General features: G+C 40.2%; 1 protein-coding gene across 3 annotated transcripts in view; it reads right to left on the bottom strand.

Moving 5' to 3' along the window:
• Window positions 1-1,241: 1,241 nt before the first annotated feature.
• NUP35 (nucleoporin 35) overlaps window positions 1,242-19,469 on the bottom strand; it is a 51,702-nt gene continuing 33,474 nt past the window's right edge. Inside the window, exons 5-10 of one of the 3 annotated variants that reach the window (XR_009245473.1) lie at window positions 14,778-14,919; window positions 11,457-11,526; window positions 9,871-9,999; window positions 8,870-9,034; window positions 7,749-7,910; window positions 1,242-1,440 (exon numbers count right to left, since the gene is read on the bottom strand). Coding sequence is in view for 2 of the 3 variants with exons in the window: in XM_004576993.4 (XP_004577050.2) it covers window positions 7,833-7,910; window positions 8,870-9,034; window positions 9,871-9,999; window positions 11,457-11,526; window positions 14,778-14,919 (584 nt within the window). In the remaining variant the exon portion in view is untranslated. Of the gene's footprint in view, window positions 1,441-6,933; window positions 7,911-8,869; window positions 9,035-9,870; window positions 10,000-11,456; window positions 11,527-14,777; window positions 14,920-19,469 lie in introns of those variants that run through there. The other 2 variants (XM_004576993.4, XM_058664700.1) reach the window with 2 other exon arrangements.

The raw sequence follows: 19,469 nt of genomic DNA, 5'->3' as shown, positions 1-19,469 counted from the left end.
CCAGCCAGATTTCAGAGCATCAGGCTTCTGCCTAGCCCAGCCCTGGTTGTTATGGACATTTCTGGAGTGAACCAACAAATGGCAGAGTTCTGTTTCTTCCTGTCACTCTGCCTTTCAAATACATAATTTTTTAAAGAGATATTTTTAAACTTTCATTCAGTCTTTTAGCAAACTAGATTAGACCTTGCATCAGTTCCACTGCAACACATAGGTTAAAAAAACAACAACAACAAAAAAAAACAAACAAAAAAACACCACAGGATTGATCATTAAGGGTTTAGGGACCACCTTTTCCCTGTACTGTTCAGGAATGGGTAGTAATTTTATGTCCCAGCCTGCAGCTCCCTCATTTTACTATCTGTACTTACTTGAAAAAATATGTTTCATTTTCTGGGGGAAAAAAAATCAGAGGGAGAAACACATTTTACTTCTCAAGGAAAAGAATGCCAAAAATGTTTAGCCATCTTGAATACATCACATACTTACCTTCAGAAATTAGGTTAATGCCAAGTGTATTAACTTACCTTGCTAACTACTTAATAATAATTGTTAATGTTTCATGGATTCCCAGCACATGCAAGGTATGGTTCTAATTGAGGTCTACAAATCATTTCATTTATCCTCGTAATCCAAAAGATAATCCTTACTCATTGTTTTTATGATAATGAAAATGAGACACAAAAGGCTAACTTGCCCAAGGTTAATAGTAAGTAGAGAAACGATTTAAAAAGCCTGATTTTAAAACCCATTTCTATTATAAAATTTAGAGTCTAAATACTACCTTTTAATCAACCAACTCATACTAAAGTAATCTGAATTGCAAACATTATTGGAATGCTTACTAAAATTAATGTAAGAGCATTGACTCGAGAGTATGAGTATTTCAGAGTCAAATAACTACTTAACTATGCCAAAGGGATTACATTCACTCCAAATCATCACCTTTTAATAAGTTTAAAAATTGTGAGTTGAAATAATTTTGATTCATTTACCTACTTGTAATTAATCTATAAAACCAGATCTGAATTCCTTGGCATTCAAAAGTCTTACATACTTATTAACAACTTTAACTTCAATTAGATTTCTATCAAGTATAAATTCTGACCCCTTTGAAAGCCTATCTGGACCTGACTTGTCTTTACATTGTTTAGCTAGTCTATTCCACTAGTTGACAGAAGAATAGAAAAGATATTATACCTACTTAAGATTTAAAGAATCATTCCATTTCAAGCAAATTTAATTTGCAGGAATGTCTTCAACCCCTAAGTCACAGAGCTGCTCCCAATCAATTCACAGAAAATGAGAGAAACACAGACTCACCATTCCCACACTATCAGAACATGAAAATATCCTGTAGTATTATGAACAGAAGTATTCTAAGTGCCTGTCCCTCAATTTCCGCTGGAAGTTTGAAATACAGATGAGCTAGAAAACACAAAGCTGAAAAAAAAAAAAAAACACGAAAATACCATGTCATCTAGCTCAACATTCATTAATAGCTTTTCCTTTAGTTGTGAATTAGATGAATAAAGTTGCATTTCAAAATTTAAAATTGGGTCAGGGTTAGGGTGAAACTATTCCATTTCATAGTCCCTGTTCAAATCCACTCCACCACTTCTAACTCAGCTTCCTTGCAAACGTGCCTAGAAAGGCAGTAGACGATGGCCAAAGTACTTAGTTACCCACCATCTGTTGTTACTTTTCTTCTTTATATTATTCCTACTTCATAAAACACAAAATAGGAATGAAGACTTTAAAAGGCTGCAAGACTAAAGAATAAGGTAAACTCTGAGCAAACAAAATGAAAAAGTTAAAAAGTTTAGTAGAAACAGTGGGAGAAAACAGAAATAAATGCATCATCTTGAATTTCAGATAAGAGCCCCATATCTATTTCTTTCTCCCAAACCTAACTTAATCAGGACAAAATACTCAATAAACATTAGGCAAATGGGTGATCAAGACCATTAAAACAACCAGGATAAGGGGCCCAGCAGCGTGGTCTAGCGGCTAAAGTCCTCGCCTTGAACGCACCGCCATCCCATATGGGCGCCTGTTCTAATCCCGGCAGCTCCACTTCCCATCCAGCTCCCTGCTTGTGGCCTGAGAAAGCAGTCGAGGACGGCCCAATGCTTTGGGACCCTGCACCCGCGTGGGAGACCTGGAAGAGGTTCCAGGTTCCCGGCTTCGGATCGGCGCAGCACACACCGGCCCATTGCGGCACACTTGGGGAGTGAATCATCGGACGGAAGATCTTTCTCTCTGTCTCTCCTCCTCTCTGTATATCTGACTTTGTAATAAAATGAATAAATCTTTAAAAAAAAACAGGATCAAGAAAGGAAGGAATGAAAAGAAAGGACTCTCTAATAAAATTGATAACATTATAAAGACTTGATTAATAATTTAGAATAAGTTGAAGAACATTTCAGAAACAAAGTACTCTATTTTTAGCCAATAATGTGTTCTTTGTGAAACCTCTGCTTCTATATATACTCCTATATTTCTACACTCCAATACTAAAAAGTAACATTAGGAACATAACATTATGCATCCCCATCTGCAATGATATTATCTATACTTGAGTGGGTGTATGTATATGCATACGTACAAGCGCACACACACACACACACACACACACACACCCCTCCATTATCCCAGGCTGGATAAGGTCAGTGGACCTAAGGGAGCTCTGAGACCATAGCTTCACTGAATATCTTCACCCTTAGTTAAAATTACCACTTTAACTGTGACATTTCCATATGTAAAATGTTCTAATTTCAATGCAAGTCTCCTGAGAAAAAAACCTCTAATAACAGATGATTGTGAAAGACAGATAAATGTGGCCTATTATTAAAGACAAAACTCCATACCATGTGAACTCAGATATGAGTGGTGTAGGAAATTTTTTTCTATAAAATAAAGACTAGAAAAGTTAAGGCAACAGTCTAAAAACACGCTTGTGCTTCACCCATTTCTTGATAACCAAAAGATAAAAACAGCAACTGGCATCAACAGATATTAACAAATTGATTGCAAGACAGCGAGAAGACGGAAATACAGATACAATAATACAATATTCAAACACATGGACCTCATGTAAAATGTAACCATTTTAAGCAAAAACTTTGTGCACGTTACTTACTTTCTCTCAATTCCAAATCCACCTCTTTAACCTACTTTGTGATGATACCGGAACTAGCTTCTACAGACTACAATGTTCTTTTCCACTTAGTGTGGTAACCTAACTCTACCAACAGAGGTGCCAATTCAGCGCTGCAAAGCAAGACAAGGAAAAAAGACCATTTCTTCTTCTGATCTGATTTCAACAAGGCTGGACTGAAATAAAAATTGAAAAGGCTAATGATAATCTTTCAAAACATTTACTTAGATTCTATTTATGGTTTTTCAAGAGAATCTAAAACAAATGTTTTTTCACAATACTCACCCTACTACTCTATTCAAGTGTAAAAGAAAACTAAGTATACCCCCTACTAAAGTTCATAACAATGTATCAGCAAAGTACAAAACAATGTGAAGATAAGCACATGTGCAAATGCTGCAGACAGACTGAATGTACTAACCACTTTTTAAAATCACATATTTAAGAGAAGATAATGGGAGCAGCTACCTGTTAAAGCAGCAAAGCCTGTGCTTAGGATGTTCACAGCCCACACCCAAGTCCCCAGTGTGTGGTCAGGCTCTGCCTCCAAGTTAGCCTCCTGAACACGTGCACAGTGAGAGGCAGCAGCTGATGACTCAGTTTCTCATGTCCTCACCACCCATAAAGAACACCCAGATTGAACCCCAGGACCTGGTTTCAGCTTGACACAGCTCCAACTGCTACAGACATTCACATAGTGAAACAGAAGCTGGGACCAACTCCGTTATGAATTTAACAGAGGACGGACTTCAACCAAAATGAATGGGGAGTATCTACATGGATATGAGCATTAAATATGTATCTACTTGTGCAATTAAGATAGAAAAAGGTAAGAGAATATAGTTATTCTACTGGCAAAACACTCAAAATTAAGATACAGTACAACAATACTGGGTTGCAAGAAATACGAATGAGGAGGATGCAGGCAGAGAGTTTCCAACAGCTCCCCAAAATCCGATCGATTGGATGTGGTATGAACATTGTTATTCTTAAACTGACATGTACAAAAAATCAGAAGCCAAATTGTTAATGGTTAATGGGACACTCAAACTCTAATTTCTAGTAAGGTGAGAACTCTGTAAGACAGAAGAACATTATACAAAAACCTTCAATTTGCAAAAACTACAGTCCATAGTTAATTTCTATCAGTAACAAGTCATGAGGTATACCAATTTAGTCACAAAACACAATCACAAGCATCCAGATAACAGTACTAAAGAATACTTTTTCCTAAAAAAAGAGCAAATGCTTACTGGAAATTTCCAAATTCTACACAACATACACAAAACGCAATAAATGTCCAAAGAATATCTTGTCATCAATAACAAAGAAACTTATCAAAAAACTACCAGAGTCACTTCAATCACTTGAGGTAACAAAAGATGTTCTTAAAGATGGATTATTTGACCTTTCATATGCTTACGTAAAACAATGAACAGGAACCATCAAATATATTTAATCACTGGAGTTGAAGAGGAAGCAAAGTTTTTAGTCACATCCTAGGCATGATAGGAAACTTAATAACTTCAAAAATAACTTTCTTAGGGCCCGGCGGCGTGGCCTAGCAACTAAAGTCCTAGCCTTGAACGCACCGCCATCCCATATGGGCGCCGGTTCTAATCCCGGCAGCTCCACTTCCCATCCAGCTCTCTGCTTGTGGCCTGGAAAAGCAGTCGAGGATGGCCCAATGCATTGGGACACTGCACCCGCGTGGGAGACCCGGAAGAGGTTCCTGGTTCCCAGCTTCAGATCGGCGCAGCACTGGCCCATTGCGGCTCACTTGGGGAGTGAATCATTGGACGGAAGATCTTCCTCTCTGTCTCTCCTCCTCTCTGTATATCTGACTTTGTAATAAAAAATAATAAAAAAAAATAACTTCCTCAACACATGAAGAAAGAACAACAGATCAAGTCTGACAAAAAGAAAAGATGTGGGCCCAGCGCTGTGGCCTAGTGGCTAAAGTCCTCGCCTTGAACGCCCCAGGATCCCATATGGACGCCGGTTCTAATCCCGGCAGCTCCACTTCCCATCCAGCTCCCTGCTTGTGGCCTGGGAAAGCAGGAGAGGACGGCCCAGAAGCTTTGGGACCCTGCACCCGCGTGGGAGACCCAGAAGAGGTTCCTGGTTCCTGGCTTTGGTTTGGCGCGCACCGGCCCATTACAGCTCACATGGGGAGTGAAACATCGGATGGAGGATCTTCCTCTCTGTCTCTCCTCCTCTCTGTGTATCCGGCTTTCCAATAATAATAAAACCTTTGAAAATAATAATAATAAAAAAAAGATTGAAGTGAACAGAGTTTAAGGAACCTACCATCAAGTGGACCAACATATTCACGGTTCAAATCCCAAAAGGTAGAGAAGGGAGCAAAGAAAATACTGAAGGAATGGCTGAAATTTTCCCAAATTTGAGAAAAGACACAAAAACAAATGACCTCAGGCCCAGTACAGTAGCCTAGCAGCTAAAGTCCTAGGTTTGCACGCGTCAGGATCCCATATGGGTGCTGGTTCTAATCCCAGCAGCTCTACTTCCCATCCAGCTCCCTGCCTGTGGCCCGAGAAAGCAGTCAAGGATGGCCCAAAAGCCTTGGGACGCTGCACCCACATGGGAGACCTAGAAGACACTCCAGGCTCTTGGCTTTGGATCGGCGCAGCTCTGGCTATTATGGCCCCTTGGGAGTGAATCATTGGATGGAAGATTTTTGTCTCTGTCTTTCCTCCTCTCTGTATATATAACTTTCCAATAAAAGTTTAAAAATAAATCTTTAAAGAAAAATGCCACTCAGGATGCCCACATCCCATATCAGAGTACTTCATTTGAGGCCTGGCTCCAACAATTTCAATTCAGTTTGTTTCTAATTCTCTGGAAAGCAAGATAACCACTCAAGTACTTGTACTCCTGCAACACACACGGTAGAAAGCGAATGAGTCCTAAGTTTGGGTCCAATCCTAACTTCTACTGGCTTATGAAGAGTAAATCAGAAAATGGAAGACTGACTTATCTCTCTCTTTCACATAAAATTGGAAATATATGGAAATTTCCAAAAACAAAAGTTAGGTTGTTTACAACTAAACAAAAATTGAGCAAGTCTGTTACCACTAGAGCTACCCATAAAATTTCTTTTCTGTTCCCCATAAAATTTCAAGGAAGCCATGCAGCATGAAATGAAAGAACACAGGACAATAACGCAAAGCCACAAGAGTTAAAGACCTCAATAAGGGCTAAATATGCAGGCAATTATAAAAGCTGATATTGTAACACCATATTTTATCTTCCACTTATCTTAAGACACTATCAAAACATTTTTTTAAATTATGGCTCTAAATGCAAGCATTATCCTAACTTGAGTTTACAATCCTATATTTTGTTTTCCACACAATCTGGGACTAAATCATTTGAAAGGATCCTTAGTCATGTTTTGAGCACACAACTGATCACGATAAATTTAGTTATACCACAACTATAATAGAGAATATACAGAATATACTATAACAGAGAATATACACACAAAACGAAATGAAAAAGGAATCTGTAATATTTCACTACCAAAAAGGACCACAAATTAGAAAGCATGAAATAACAACAAAAAATTTACAAAAACGCAAAATGACAGAAACAAGTTCTAAGATACAGAATAAATGTTGAACAAGAAAATACCCGTGGACATAAAACACAGACATTCTATGGCTCCTTCAGCAAGCCATGAATCATGGCATGAATCATGGGGTGAAACAAATAGAGAATTCAGATTGCAAAACATTTAAGAGAAAAACATTTATGGAGCTCTAGCCTAGACTTTGATTTTAACAAAATGGATATTAGACATTAATAAATTATTAACTCCACTACATGAGATGCTGATACAATTATGTGTGGAAATATTCTTTCTGATATATTCTCAAGCAGATTAAAATATAACATTTATAAAGTAACTAAGCAAAATAAAAAACAGATAAATATCAAGCACAGTCAAGCCTAGCAGCAACTGAAACTAGAGTACAGACACATAGAGGCTCATGACATATTTTGTCTATTTCAGCTACCATTTAAAATCTTTTGAAATGAAATGACAAAATAAATCACCTTTCAAAAACTGTTCAGAACATATCAATGACAAAGTTTATTATCAAGAAATTTTAGTAGTAAAGTTCTTAAAAGAATGTTGTGGCTGCACAATACTGAAAGATGACAATCTATGACAAGACATATAAACAAATATAAGTAAAATATTCAATATGATCTACATTAAAAGACCATAATTCAAATAGCTATTTTTATAATCTTTGGGTGTTGAGAGAAGCAGCTGTAGTTTCCCTTCATGAAATCAACTCCCCCTTTCAAAAGAGTAGGAGGCCTCACAACAATTTTAATTATCTTGTAGTAATCAATGCAGTTTTTTGTGTATAAGCATGCACTATCACAGAAAACACAAAAATTCTATTTACAGTGATTTTTAGTTTTCATCAAAAAAAACTCAAGCAGCTTTTAAAGTGCGAGCTACAAACAAGATGTATCCTTCTAAAAAAAAAACTAAGGCTGCTTAAAAAGTATGAGATAGAAATCCAATACTGCCAAGGGTGGTTATATAACTAACCGAAGCAAACTGGCAGTACTCTGCTAACTTCGTTTTGGTGCAGCCGACTCTTCTTCAGTAGCTGAGTCCATAGATTTTATTATGCTACCAGCCGAACATATATTCCATTGCTTTGGATACAAGACTTTCATCTTTTTTTGGCGTCTGTCTGTCAGAAATAACCTATTAATGAAACATACAAGCACATGCAAAAAGTGTTAGCTGACAATTTGTTCAATGTCCCAGTCAATTATACAGCTAACGTATAAGAGGATTCAACTGTTTGTTCTTAAGAACAATGTTATGCTTTTAGGAATGGCAAAATAGGAGGGGCCAGGGTGGTGGTTCAGCATTAATTCTGGTGCCTATAGCACCAATCTCATATGGGGTCCTGCTCATGTTCTCCATTTTCAATCCTGCTCCCTGCTTACTGCCTGAAAAGAAGTGGAGGACGGACCAGACCTTGGGCCTGCAACCACATAGGGGACCTGGAGGAAGAAGGGTCTGACTCCAAGCTTTGGACCAGCCCAGATTTGGCCATCAGGACCATTTGGGTAGTGAAACAGCAAACAGGAAGATCTCCCTCTCTCTCTCAATTTCTCCCTCTATCTAATATATGTATAAGTTCAAGTAAAATTTTAAAAAATCTTTTTAGGGGCCAGGTACAATGGCTCAATGGCTAAGTCCTCACCTTGTAGTAAGTGCGAAGATTCCATATGGGTGCTGATTCATGTCCCAGCTGCTCCACTTCCCTTCTACCCCCCTGTTTATGCCTTGGGAAAGCAATAGAGGATGGCCCAAGGTCTTGGGGCTTTGCACACATAGGGGAGTCCTGGAAGACACTCCTGGCTACAGGCTTCATATTGGCTCAGGTCTGGCCATTGTGGCCATTTGGGAGTGAACCAGAGGTTGAAGGATCTTTCTCACTATCTCTCCTCTTTGTAGATCTGTCTTTCGAATAAAAATAAACAAAATAAAACAAAAAAGATTCTAATTTGAAAACACAAAATTTGAAAAGTTTAAGGGTTTAATCTAGGCGATGACCTCCAGTTTTAATAGCAAACAGATCAATCTCACAAAAAAATAAAATAGGATGCATTCCACATTTAAGGTACATTTGTTTCACACAATACTTCAAATACCTGGTAGTCACTAGTAGAAGCTTTGTATGCTGTAGCAAGAGGTCTCATGGTAGAAATCCGCGGAGCACTGCCAGGCTGAGTAGGTGTGCCTAAGGTTTTGATGGGAGGCGTAAAGGCCAGAGATGGAGATGACAAAGCGTATCTGTCATTGTTTTCCATAACACTCTGCGGAAACAAACAACTATTTGTTTATGAGTGTAATACAAATTGTACCATACTATATCCCACTTAACAAAAAATTTACTTAAAAGGCATACACTATCTCATATAACATCCAGTTTGACAAAAATATTTTTCTTAGCTATGATTACAAAACACAGATACATTAAGAAAATTGTATTTGCCTTACAAATAAGAATCTTTCATCATTAGAACTCAGATAAAAGAAAAGGAAAAAGAAGTAGCTTCCTAGGGAAACCTGTATTAGAAGATTAAAAATTTGAACCTATTTACTTTATATAATAACTCACAAATACTCCCTAAGCCTCTGTAAAAACCAGCTGTACCACACATAATAATACAACCAAAACTGACACCCAATTTTAAGAAGAGCAACCATGTCTGTTTTGTTCAATGAGTGCATACCAACACTAACAAAAGTTCCAGGTGTGCAGTTCCAGTTTCCCTATATTTATGTAAAGAGCTATTAACACAATTTTTACAAGCTACAAAAAGAAGATTCAATGATACTCATTGTTTTTTAAGTATATCTAATTTCCATTTTAAATAAAAAAGACTAATTAAAATCCATCCGGGGAATGAATCAGCAAAAGGAAGCTCGCTCACACTTGCTCATGCATGCGAGCTCTTTCTGTCTCATTGTCTTCGTCTTTCCATCTCTGTAATTCTGCCTTAAACACCAGAGTACTATAAATGTTATCAGCAATTACGAAGTAAGAAAAAAGAGACAAAGTCAAATGAAATAAACCTCCATTGTGAATACTTAGTCCTGTGTTCTTCACATAAATTAAGCTATTTTGCTTACAATAGCAATAACTTACTTTGTCGATACATGGTTTCACACCAATCATGATGGATTCTCCAAAAATTCTCCCATCTTTGCTTAAGGCTTTCCGAGCCTGCAGTTTAGACTGATAATGAATATGCATCCAATTTCCTGTGTTAGACATCTGCAAGTAATAAAGTGGTCTCTTAAAATATAAACATTTAAAATCTATACCAAGTGAATTCAACTGAAAAAATAGAAATGCTAAGATAAAACTATATTTTCAATTTTTATTCGATATCCTGTACATAGCAGCAAATTACGGTTCAGCATAAACACTATGGAATAGTTTTAATAATTTCTACCTAGCTTTCAATGGTCTAAAATAAAGAATACATGACAAATATTTTACAAAAGTAAAATAATTTTCAAAAGATAACTATTATAAAAAGCATGTCAATATTCTACATAAATTTTTTAAACTTATATTCACCAATCTGACTTTATGTAGTTAACTAAGACAAATCTTACTTTCTAGAAATTAAAAACACGTATGTATGTATTACAACTTATGCAAGCTACTTTTTAAACCTACCAACCCTAAAAACTATATTCACCTCAGGAACTTCCTCCTTATCCCTTAGAGCCACTAAGCACATGATCAGGCTAGGACTAGCTGGTCTGGCAGTTCAGACGCCAATCAGGATGCTCGCATCGCACACTGCTGTGCCTGGACTGGATGTTCACCTCAGGGCCAATTCAGGCAGGCACTGGCAATTAGTCAAATAACAGAGCTCCGGCTATTCTATCCATTTAATGATTGTGGACTGAATTCAGCCTTGGCCCAGTCCAGGCTGTTTCAAGCATTGGGAGTAACCCAACAAATCTCCCTCACTGCCCTCCTCCGTCCCACTCTTTCTTCCCACCCTCCTTCCTTCCTTTATTCCTCCCACTCTGACTCCGCTTTCATAAATCAATTTACTCTAAAAAGCAAGCTCATGGGACTCGCATCACAATATAGTAGGTTTCGCCTCTGCCTGTGGTGCCAAAATCCCGTATGGGTGCTAGCTCAAGTTCTGGCTGTTCCAGTTCTGATCCAGCCCCCTACAGCATGCCTGAGAAAGCAATGGCAGACAATCCAGGTCCTTAGACCCCAGCATTCACAGGGCAGACCCCCAAGAAGCTCCAAGTTCCTGGATTCTGACTGGCCCAGCTCCAGCCACTCATTACAGCCACCTGAAGACTGAACCAGTGGATGGAAGATTTCGTTGTCTCTCTGCCTCTCAAAAAAATAAAAATAAAAATACATCTTTAAAAGAATAAATTTCTAATGAAAAACAGCAATATGTGACATAATTCATTTTAAAGAGTGCATATTAACCATTTAATAAAGTGGGGAGTGAATCCCAAAATTCTCAACCTCTTCCTTTATCCCTTTATCCCTTTATCTTGTGTTTATCCCTTATTTTAATAAGCACGATGCAACTTCTGGCCTTCTAGATCCAAATGACATATCCCATAAATCTAAAAGAAAATTATTTTAAATTCAGAAAAAGACAAAGTTCAGAAGCAGTTCCCACTCAATTAACAATTTATTTTTCCTTAGCCAAAATACTGAGCCAAAAACACCACAAAGCTTACCACATGTTTTAAGATATTCCCATATTGTGCAAACTGTAATAATATATACGAAGCAGATGCTTGAGGAAACCTGAAAAAGAAAAATAAATAAGAGTTGTCCAAACAAAGTAGTCAACTGCCACTCTGAATCAGAATGCAAATTAACATACTAACATGCGTCTCACAAAAAATTCATCCAACTGTCCAGAAAATCAACAGGAGATTGTGGATTCTCCTATTTTCTCCTCTATGGCCTCACAATATCAATCACTCAAAAGCAAACACCTTAGTCTTGAACCAGATGTTCTCCTACAGCGTGACACTACTTCTAAAACCTCCACTATTTTTACAGTTCTTCAGAAAGAGCTATAAAATTATAGTTCTAGATATATTTTACAGCATGTTTACATTTAGTTGCATTATAATCATTAAAAGAAAATTGTAATTATTATAGTCATAACATTCTGCATTAAGCAGCATCTAAAAATTCTGAAATTTATCCCTGAAACAAAAATAAAATTCAATACCAATATCAATGGTACATTATCATTTAAAAGGATGCTTATCAAAATTGTAATGTCCAAACCTTTACACGAGAAAATTCTAAGTAGTTTTTAACCTCCTTTATGTTCTTACATTTTTTTTTTTTAAAGATTTATTCATTTTATTACAGCCAGATATACACAGAGGAGGAGAGACAGAGAGGAAGATCCTCCATCCGATGATTCACTCCCCAAGTGAGCCGCAACGGCCGATGCGCGCCGATCCGATGCCGGGAACCTGGAACCTCCTCCGGGTCTCCCACGCGGGTGCAGGGTCCCAATGCATTGGGCCGTCCTCGACTGCTCTCCCAGGCCACAAGCAGGGAGCCGGATGGGAAGTGGAGCTGCCGGGACTAGAACCGGCGCCCATATGGGATCCCGGGGCTTTCAAGGCGAGGACTTTAGCCGCTAGGCCACGCCGCCGGGCCCTATGTTCTTACATGTTAAACATTTCATAATAAAACGTTAACTATTTTCACAGTCTAAACAACTAAACCTGAACAACTTGCAAGCATTAATAGCTGTCACTAATACAAAATGATCCAGAGGTTCCTCGACCATTAATTTCAGTTAATATGGGGTCCAGTTTTGAATATTAAGAATAAACACACAAAAAAGTCACAAAAATAAAAGACAAACTAGGGCCAGCATTGTGGCAGTCTGTTGGGCTTCCTTCTGCACCATCAGCACCCCCTAAGAGCTCAGTTAGAATACCGGCTGCTCTGCTTCTGATCTCGCTCCCTCCTTTATGCGCCTGGCCTTTGGCCCCTGCACCCATGTGGGAGATAAAGAAGTTCCTGACTCCTGGCTATCAACAGGCCAAGGTCCAGCCATTGAAGTAATTGCAGCCATTTGGGAGAGAAGCAGAGAATGGAAGATTCTCTATGTCTCTCCTCTCTCAGTATGTAACTCTGACTTTCAAGTAAAATAAACAAATTGAAGAAGAAAGAAGGAAGAGCAAAGAAGAAAAAAGAAAGAAAAAAAAAGAATACTCTTATCTCTAAAGAATCACCAAAATGATATACTGACTCAGCAGGAAAATCTTGAACTATTTAAAATACAATGCATTTGTAAATATTCCCCTACAAATAATCAAAATAGAACATTTCTTAAAGAATGCTTCAGTTCTCAAAGTTCACGTGCAAGTTTACTAAAACAGTAACCTCTCCCCCTTCAAAAAAAAATCAATGGGAGAATGTATGTCTTAAATATGAAAACAAAAAAAAACTCTTTAGTACTCCAAGCAATTTATCTAATTACCAGAATTCATAAAATGTGATACTAAAGAGTTTGAAAAGCAAACTTAGGAATAAACAGTCACATTTAAGAATAGACATTTTTTAGCAGAAAATTTTAAACATAAAGAAGAAAAAATAAATCAAGTCAGCCCAAGTGCTATGGATATATATAGCTAAGGATGGGCTTTTAAAAGAGCCATACAGTACTTTTCATCTAAACAGAATCAGTGACACACACAACTGTTAACCAAAATACACACACACAAAAAAAAGGTGGCAATCATGCCCTAAAGAAGAAAAATAGTTTAAAAAAATTTTTTTTGAATGTAGTTGGTGATAATACATGCTATATTTTCACAATGTTGTTTATCTACATTTGAATTTTTGAATTTTAAATAAACAGAACATATAAAATTAACATATTAATCAGGTGGTGTTGTTCTTTCAAGGATTCCAAGTATTCTTTTTATACAGCTACTGTTAACTTTGAAAATCAAAGACTGAGCTTCTAATTACAGTTGTATTAACTAGTTATGAACTTCTAGATAATCTGTTAATACCTCACTTTCCTCATCTGTAAAAATAAAAGATCATGCAATACTGCCTCTAAAGTGTTGTAAAATTTATTTTTTTTTTGGCCACAAAAAAAATTTAAAATGCATCCAGGACTGTCACCCTTTGTTTCTAGTAATAGCTGATATTTAGTTGGAAAGTTATAATCCTATGACAGGATATGTATACATACATACATGTATATATTCTCATATACAAGTGTGTACATATGAAGTTCAATTTGTTACTTCAAAATGGCTAAACTCTCTAAAAATACAAAAATAATCACTAGAGGGAAAGAAAGGAGCTTCCTTAAAGAATGAAAGGGAAACCTTCAATTCAAAAGACAATTGCTGGGAAGAGGTAAGCAAATCAAGCAAAAAATAACTTGTAGCCATCATGGTACAACAGCACGTTAAACTGTTGCTTGCAAAGCTAATCCCAAATCAGAGCACTACTTTGTATACCAGCTGCTCCACTTGCCATCTGACGCCTTAAAGCATCTGGGCAGGCAGCAGATGGTGGCCCAGGAACTGCAGCCCCTCCCATTCATGTGGGAAACCCAGGCAGGGTTACAGACTCCTGGCTTCAGCTTGGCCCAGCCCTAGCTGTTTCAGCTACTTAGGACGAGAGTCAACCAACGAAGAACACCTCCTCCTTCTGTTCTCCCTCATCCTGCCTTTGTTGCTCTTTCAAAAAATAATACTTTTTTTAAAACTCCAAACAAATAATAAATTTTGATCAATAATAAGCACGTTGAAGTGTCAGGGTGATATGTGCTAATATCTGCAATTTACAATGAAACATATTAACAAAAAGAGAGATGGACAGATGACACAAAAAGTAGATGTACCAAACTGTTAACAAATGTACAATCTAGGAATCTAGGTGGTAGGAATATGGATTTTTGCCGTGTAATCCCTTGAATTTTTCTGAATATTTGATAATATTTATTATCAAATCTTGAGGTGGGATTAAAAACAAAAAGTTAAACGATCTAAAAACCTTACCCAAACACAGTCACCCAAGTGTCATCGAGGTGATCTTCTGAAGTCAGAGAATCTCCTTGAGTGTAAAAAGGATCCAACTGGGCAGGAGACAGTGTTGTCTTTCGTGGTTGGCCAATACTTGCTGGACTAAACATACTCTGCCCTATATTGGCATATTTAGTAAATTAGTTACCAATACAAATACTTGGTTTAAGTCAAAGATCTTAGCTTTCAATGGAAGTTCACCAATAGTGCAAAATACACAACTGTGATCAAATGCTAATTCCATAAAACCATATAATCAAAGTCATTAAAATTGATATCTGATGATTTTGTCATTGTTTATCTTATTATACATTATAACTGCTAAATGCCTTGTTAATTTCCAACTGCGCCAGAAGGGAATCTCTCAGTCAACCTCAAGGACTTCTGTTGAATTCATCTTTCCAAACCTACCACTTTTATCACAAACCTCTGCTTTAAAAACATTCAAAAACTACTTGTAACACAGACCAAAATCCAAATGCCTTAGCCACCTTAATATGGTTCCATCCTCATTTTTCCAGTTATGTCCCTGAACACCATCTAAACTGCTTCCTAAGTTTAAATACAATTTTTCCGATTCGGGGGCAACTACCGCTCCTCACAGTGTGGCGGCTGTGGGGGGTGCCCCTGCCGGGTCGGACCCAATGCTGGGGGCTCACGCCAAAGACACTGCCGCAAGGCAGTGAACGAGTCCTCGGCCTCATCCAGGACCCAAGAGAGCTCATTCCTCAGGGTAAGTGCACCATGTGGGAACTTGGGAACTGGCTTAAAATTCCTAGCTCCACCCAGCTGCTAATATCTGGCAGCTAGGTGAGTTTGGGAGGGGTTCGGGCCTTGGGATTCGGGGGCAACTGCCGCTCCTCACAGTGTGGCGGCTGTGGGGGGTGCCCCTGCCGGGTCGGACCCAATGCTGGGGGCTCACGCCAAAGACACTGCCGCAAGGCAGTGAACGAGTCCTCGGCCTCATCCAGGACCCAAGAGAGCTCATTCCTCAGGGTAAGTGCACCATGTGGGAACTTGGGAACTGGCTTAAAATTCCTAGCTCCACCCAGCTACTAATATCTGGCAGCTAGGTGAGTTTGGGAGGGGTTCGGGCCTTGGGATTCGGGGGCAACTGCCGCTCCTCACAGTGTGGCGGCTGTGGGGGGTGCCCCTGCCGGGTCGGACCCAATGCTGGGGGCTCACGCCAAAGACACTGCCGCAAGGCAGTGAGCGAGTCCTCGGCCTCATCCAGGGGGGCCAGTGCACCATGTGGTGCCAGGCTTTGCCTGCTGGCCACCCGGCTGGGAAGCTCTGGGGTAATGGATGTCCGAACTGCTGCTTAGATAGCTCTAGGGTGACCCCACTGTTTCTGGGTTCTGAGTCAATCCTAAAGATTCCCAACGCCAGTAACTCTTCTTTTGGAGAACTTCTAATCACTCAATAATGCTGAGCTTTGAACACCTATAATGCAAAAGATAAACCCCGGATTGTCTAGCAGGATATTTTTTTGCCTGACATGATGTTGGTTCAGGAGACTGGTCACATTAGGCAGGTCCATAATTTTAACTAGCACTCTAGAACCTTATACTGGGGTGGACTCTGTGCAGGATGTGTGGGCCACACCCTGTAGAAAGTTTGGCCCCACTGGTAAACCTAAATTTTAGGTGGTTATGGACTAAGCTAGGTGTGACCAAGGAGCCTGCCATCAATCACAGGTAAAGAGATCCACCATAGACTGGACTGGGCAAGGCAGCAGCACCCAAATGCGCATCCTGAATAGGCTGTGGGGTGGGCCGGGCTGCAACATTCACCAGCTCATACAAGGCCAAATGGGAGGCCAGAGTACACCGGGCACTGGCCTAAAAACCAATGGCATGTATGTAAACTGGGTTTGGGAGTGGATCAAGTGGAGGTACTTGGGAAGCTCCCCTGGCGAGTCATAGCTCTCGCTGGTGAACATGCCGTCCAAATCTGGGGGTCAGACTAGCAGGGCATAGTAGCTCCAAAATGTGTAACTTGGTAATGGACCGTAATGTACTGGGCAGGACTGAACAAACCTTTGTTTACAAGCAAAACTAGAAACCAGCATGGAACACAGGTCATACCGAGCTAGGCTCTTGCACCTACTGGTCCCCAGAGCAACCACGGGCAGGTGCATGATTTACAGCTAGGAACAAGCCCAATCGGGGAGGTAACGGGACACCCTAACTAGGTTGAGGTTCCCACCAAGGGGCGTATGTGCTGGAATTGGGGCTGCGTTCTATCTAGGAAACAGTTGCAGTCACCCGAGGCACTAGTGTGGGCTGGGATTGGATGCACCAGGCCAGTTCAGACTCCAACACCATCTGGTGGCATGGAGAACCAGGGGGTAGATGTGGGACTGACTAGGCTGGGTCTCAACCTCTTATTGAGCCATGCGTGAGCTGTATGTGGGTATGGACGAGCCATGGCCGGGCTGAAACATCCAACAACAAGAACCAGAATGGGGTGAAAGCCAGCCAGGAAAAGCCACTGTTCCTGCTAGGGCAGGAGGTGAACTGAGTTGGGTTGGCTCAAGGACCCCCTGGCATGCGCAAAACCTGCCTTTGGGAGGGGATCTGATGGAGGAGCCTGGGCAACTCCTCTGGCAGGACACAGTCCCTGCAGGTAAGCGCAAGAAGCATGATAGGAAACAGTCCAGAATAGGCCATGGAAAGTTTCCCACTGGCACACATTCAGCATGGGTCAGGAGCAGACCAGGCTGAATCAGTCCATATCACCCACTGGCAAATCCGATCACCAGATCAGAGTGTGGGATGAGCCGGGTTTGGTCGCGACAAAACCAGTACACATTATGGAATGCCAGGGCGTGGTTGCCTGTACTGGATATGAATGCAGCACCCAACCAGCACACATGAGATCCAGGAAGGAAGGGAGGGGCAGAACTGGCGGGGGGATTAAGTGGCTGGTTCCCTCGCTGGACAGCTACTCCCACCAGAGAGCGTGGGCTGGGATAGAGACAGACTAGACTATGCAAGGCTACAACACCTGTGCGCTGCATGTGGACTAGATCAGGGAAAAGCCAGGCTGGGCTGATTATTCCTGCTGGTGCAAGCATAAATTAGAGTGGGTGAGGGATGTTTGGGCATAGCCGCAGAAGCTGGCACTGTGGACTAATTCTGTCAAGTCAAATCACAGAACCACCTAAAGAGTGCATAAACCGGGACAGAGAGACCTGGGAGGGAAAAAGTGGGTTCCCCCTTCTTGGGTCACTAGTCCCGTGGGAGGGCATGAAGACTGGGACGGGGGCTGGGATGGCTAGATAGAGAGGCACTCAACAACACCCGTGAGGGCTGGATGGTTGAGTTGGTTAGATAGAACTAAGCTTTAATACCCATTGACACGTACAAGAGCCAAATGGGATGGGGGACAGACTGGTCTTCTGCTACACATACTGGCAAACCAGGGTAGGGGGCGGGCCTGGTGGGGGTTATTGTGGGTCGCCCCGACTAGGCTGCAGCTCCCACTGGTTAGTGTGAGGGCCGAGTACGTGCTGGGCAGAACCAGACTGGACTGCAACACCCATTGGTTCCAGTGCAACTCGGGACTGAAAACAGAACCAACCCAGCAATTGCAACCACCAGCTGATCGGGGTGATGGACTGTGCCGGGCCCTGTGCTTGCTAGAGCATACAAGAAACTAGTCTGGGAATACCTCAAAGTTTCTTTGGAGATCTCTCTAATCGAACTGCTGGACTCAGAACTCTAATCAAGAAAAGACAGAAGACAGAGCAGATCAATCATTCATCTCAGCTATATGTTGGCAGCGATATATGGGGCAAACGGAGACTTTATGATGGACCATATCAATCAGTGGACGACCTCATCGAGCGAAACTGGCAGCGATTCATAACCGGAGAACTATTAACACCACTCGAGCACATATCTCAGAGCATGCCCCACATCCGGGACTCGGGGTGGGCGGGAAACCGGGTGGGGCTTCCCCCTCAATATCCCCCTTTACCTCAGATACAAGATGGAAACAATGTGGACATAATAGTATTACCCACTTCCCTATCCCCCTGAACCTTTTTTTTTTCTTTTCTTTTTCTTTCTTTAACTGTAATTAACTATGTAAAGATTGTCAACAACACAATAAAATAGATTATAAAAAAAAAAAGTGAAATAAATTCTTTAAAATAAATAAATAAATAAATAAATAAATAAATACAATTTTTCCCCCAAGTCCAAAGCCAAATATTAACAGATATTGGTCTAAGAAAAGCCACCACCATACAAGCCTGAGTGGACACACAGTGTTTTCACCATAAGAAATCTATATGTCAAACTAAAACAAAACAAAAAAAAAAATGACAATTGCTTCCCTTCTCCAAAAGAACAAGATTTCTTGCATATCTGGGAGAAACTAAGGTCAAAGAATAAATGTATCAAATTCATAAAACAGTTTCATGATTTTTCTACAAGAATTCTGCCATGATCTTGAAATACAATTTAGTTAATAAAACTATTTCTCCAGGGCCAGCATCATGGCACAGTAAGTTAAGCCTGCACCTGCAGTGCCAGTATACCATATGCATCAGATCTAGTCCCGGCTACTCCACTTCTGATCCAACACCCTGTTACGGCCTGGGAAAGCAGTAGACGATGTCTTAAGTGTCCTTAGGTCCCTACACTGACATGGCAAACC

This window comes from Ochotona princeps, chromosome 5, assembly GCF_030435755.1.
Source record: "Ochotona princeps isolate mOchPri1 chromosome 5, mOchPri1.hap1, whole genome shotgun sequence".
Lineage (NCBI taxonomy): Eukaryota > Metazoa > Chordata > Mammalia > Lagomorpha > Ochotonidae > Ochotona > Ochotona princeps.
The sequence above is the reverse complement of the archived record's forward strand: the minus strand, read 5'-3'. Positions and strand labels throughout refer to the sequence as shown.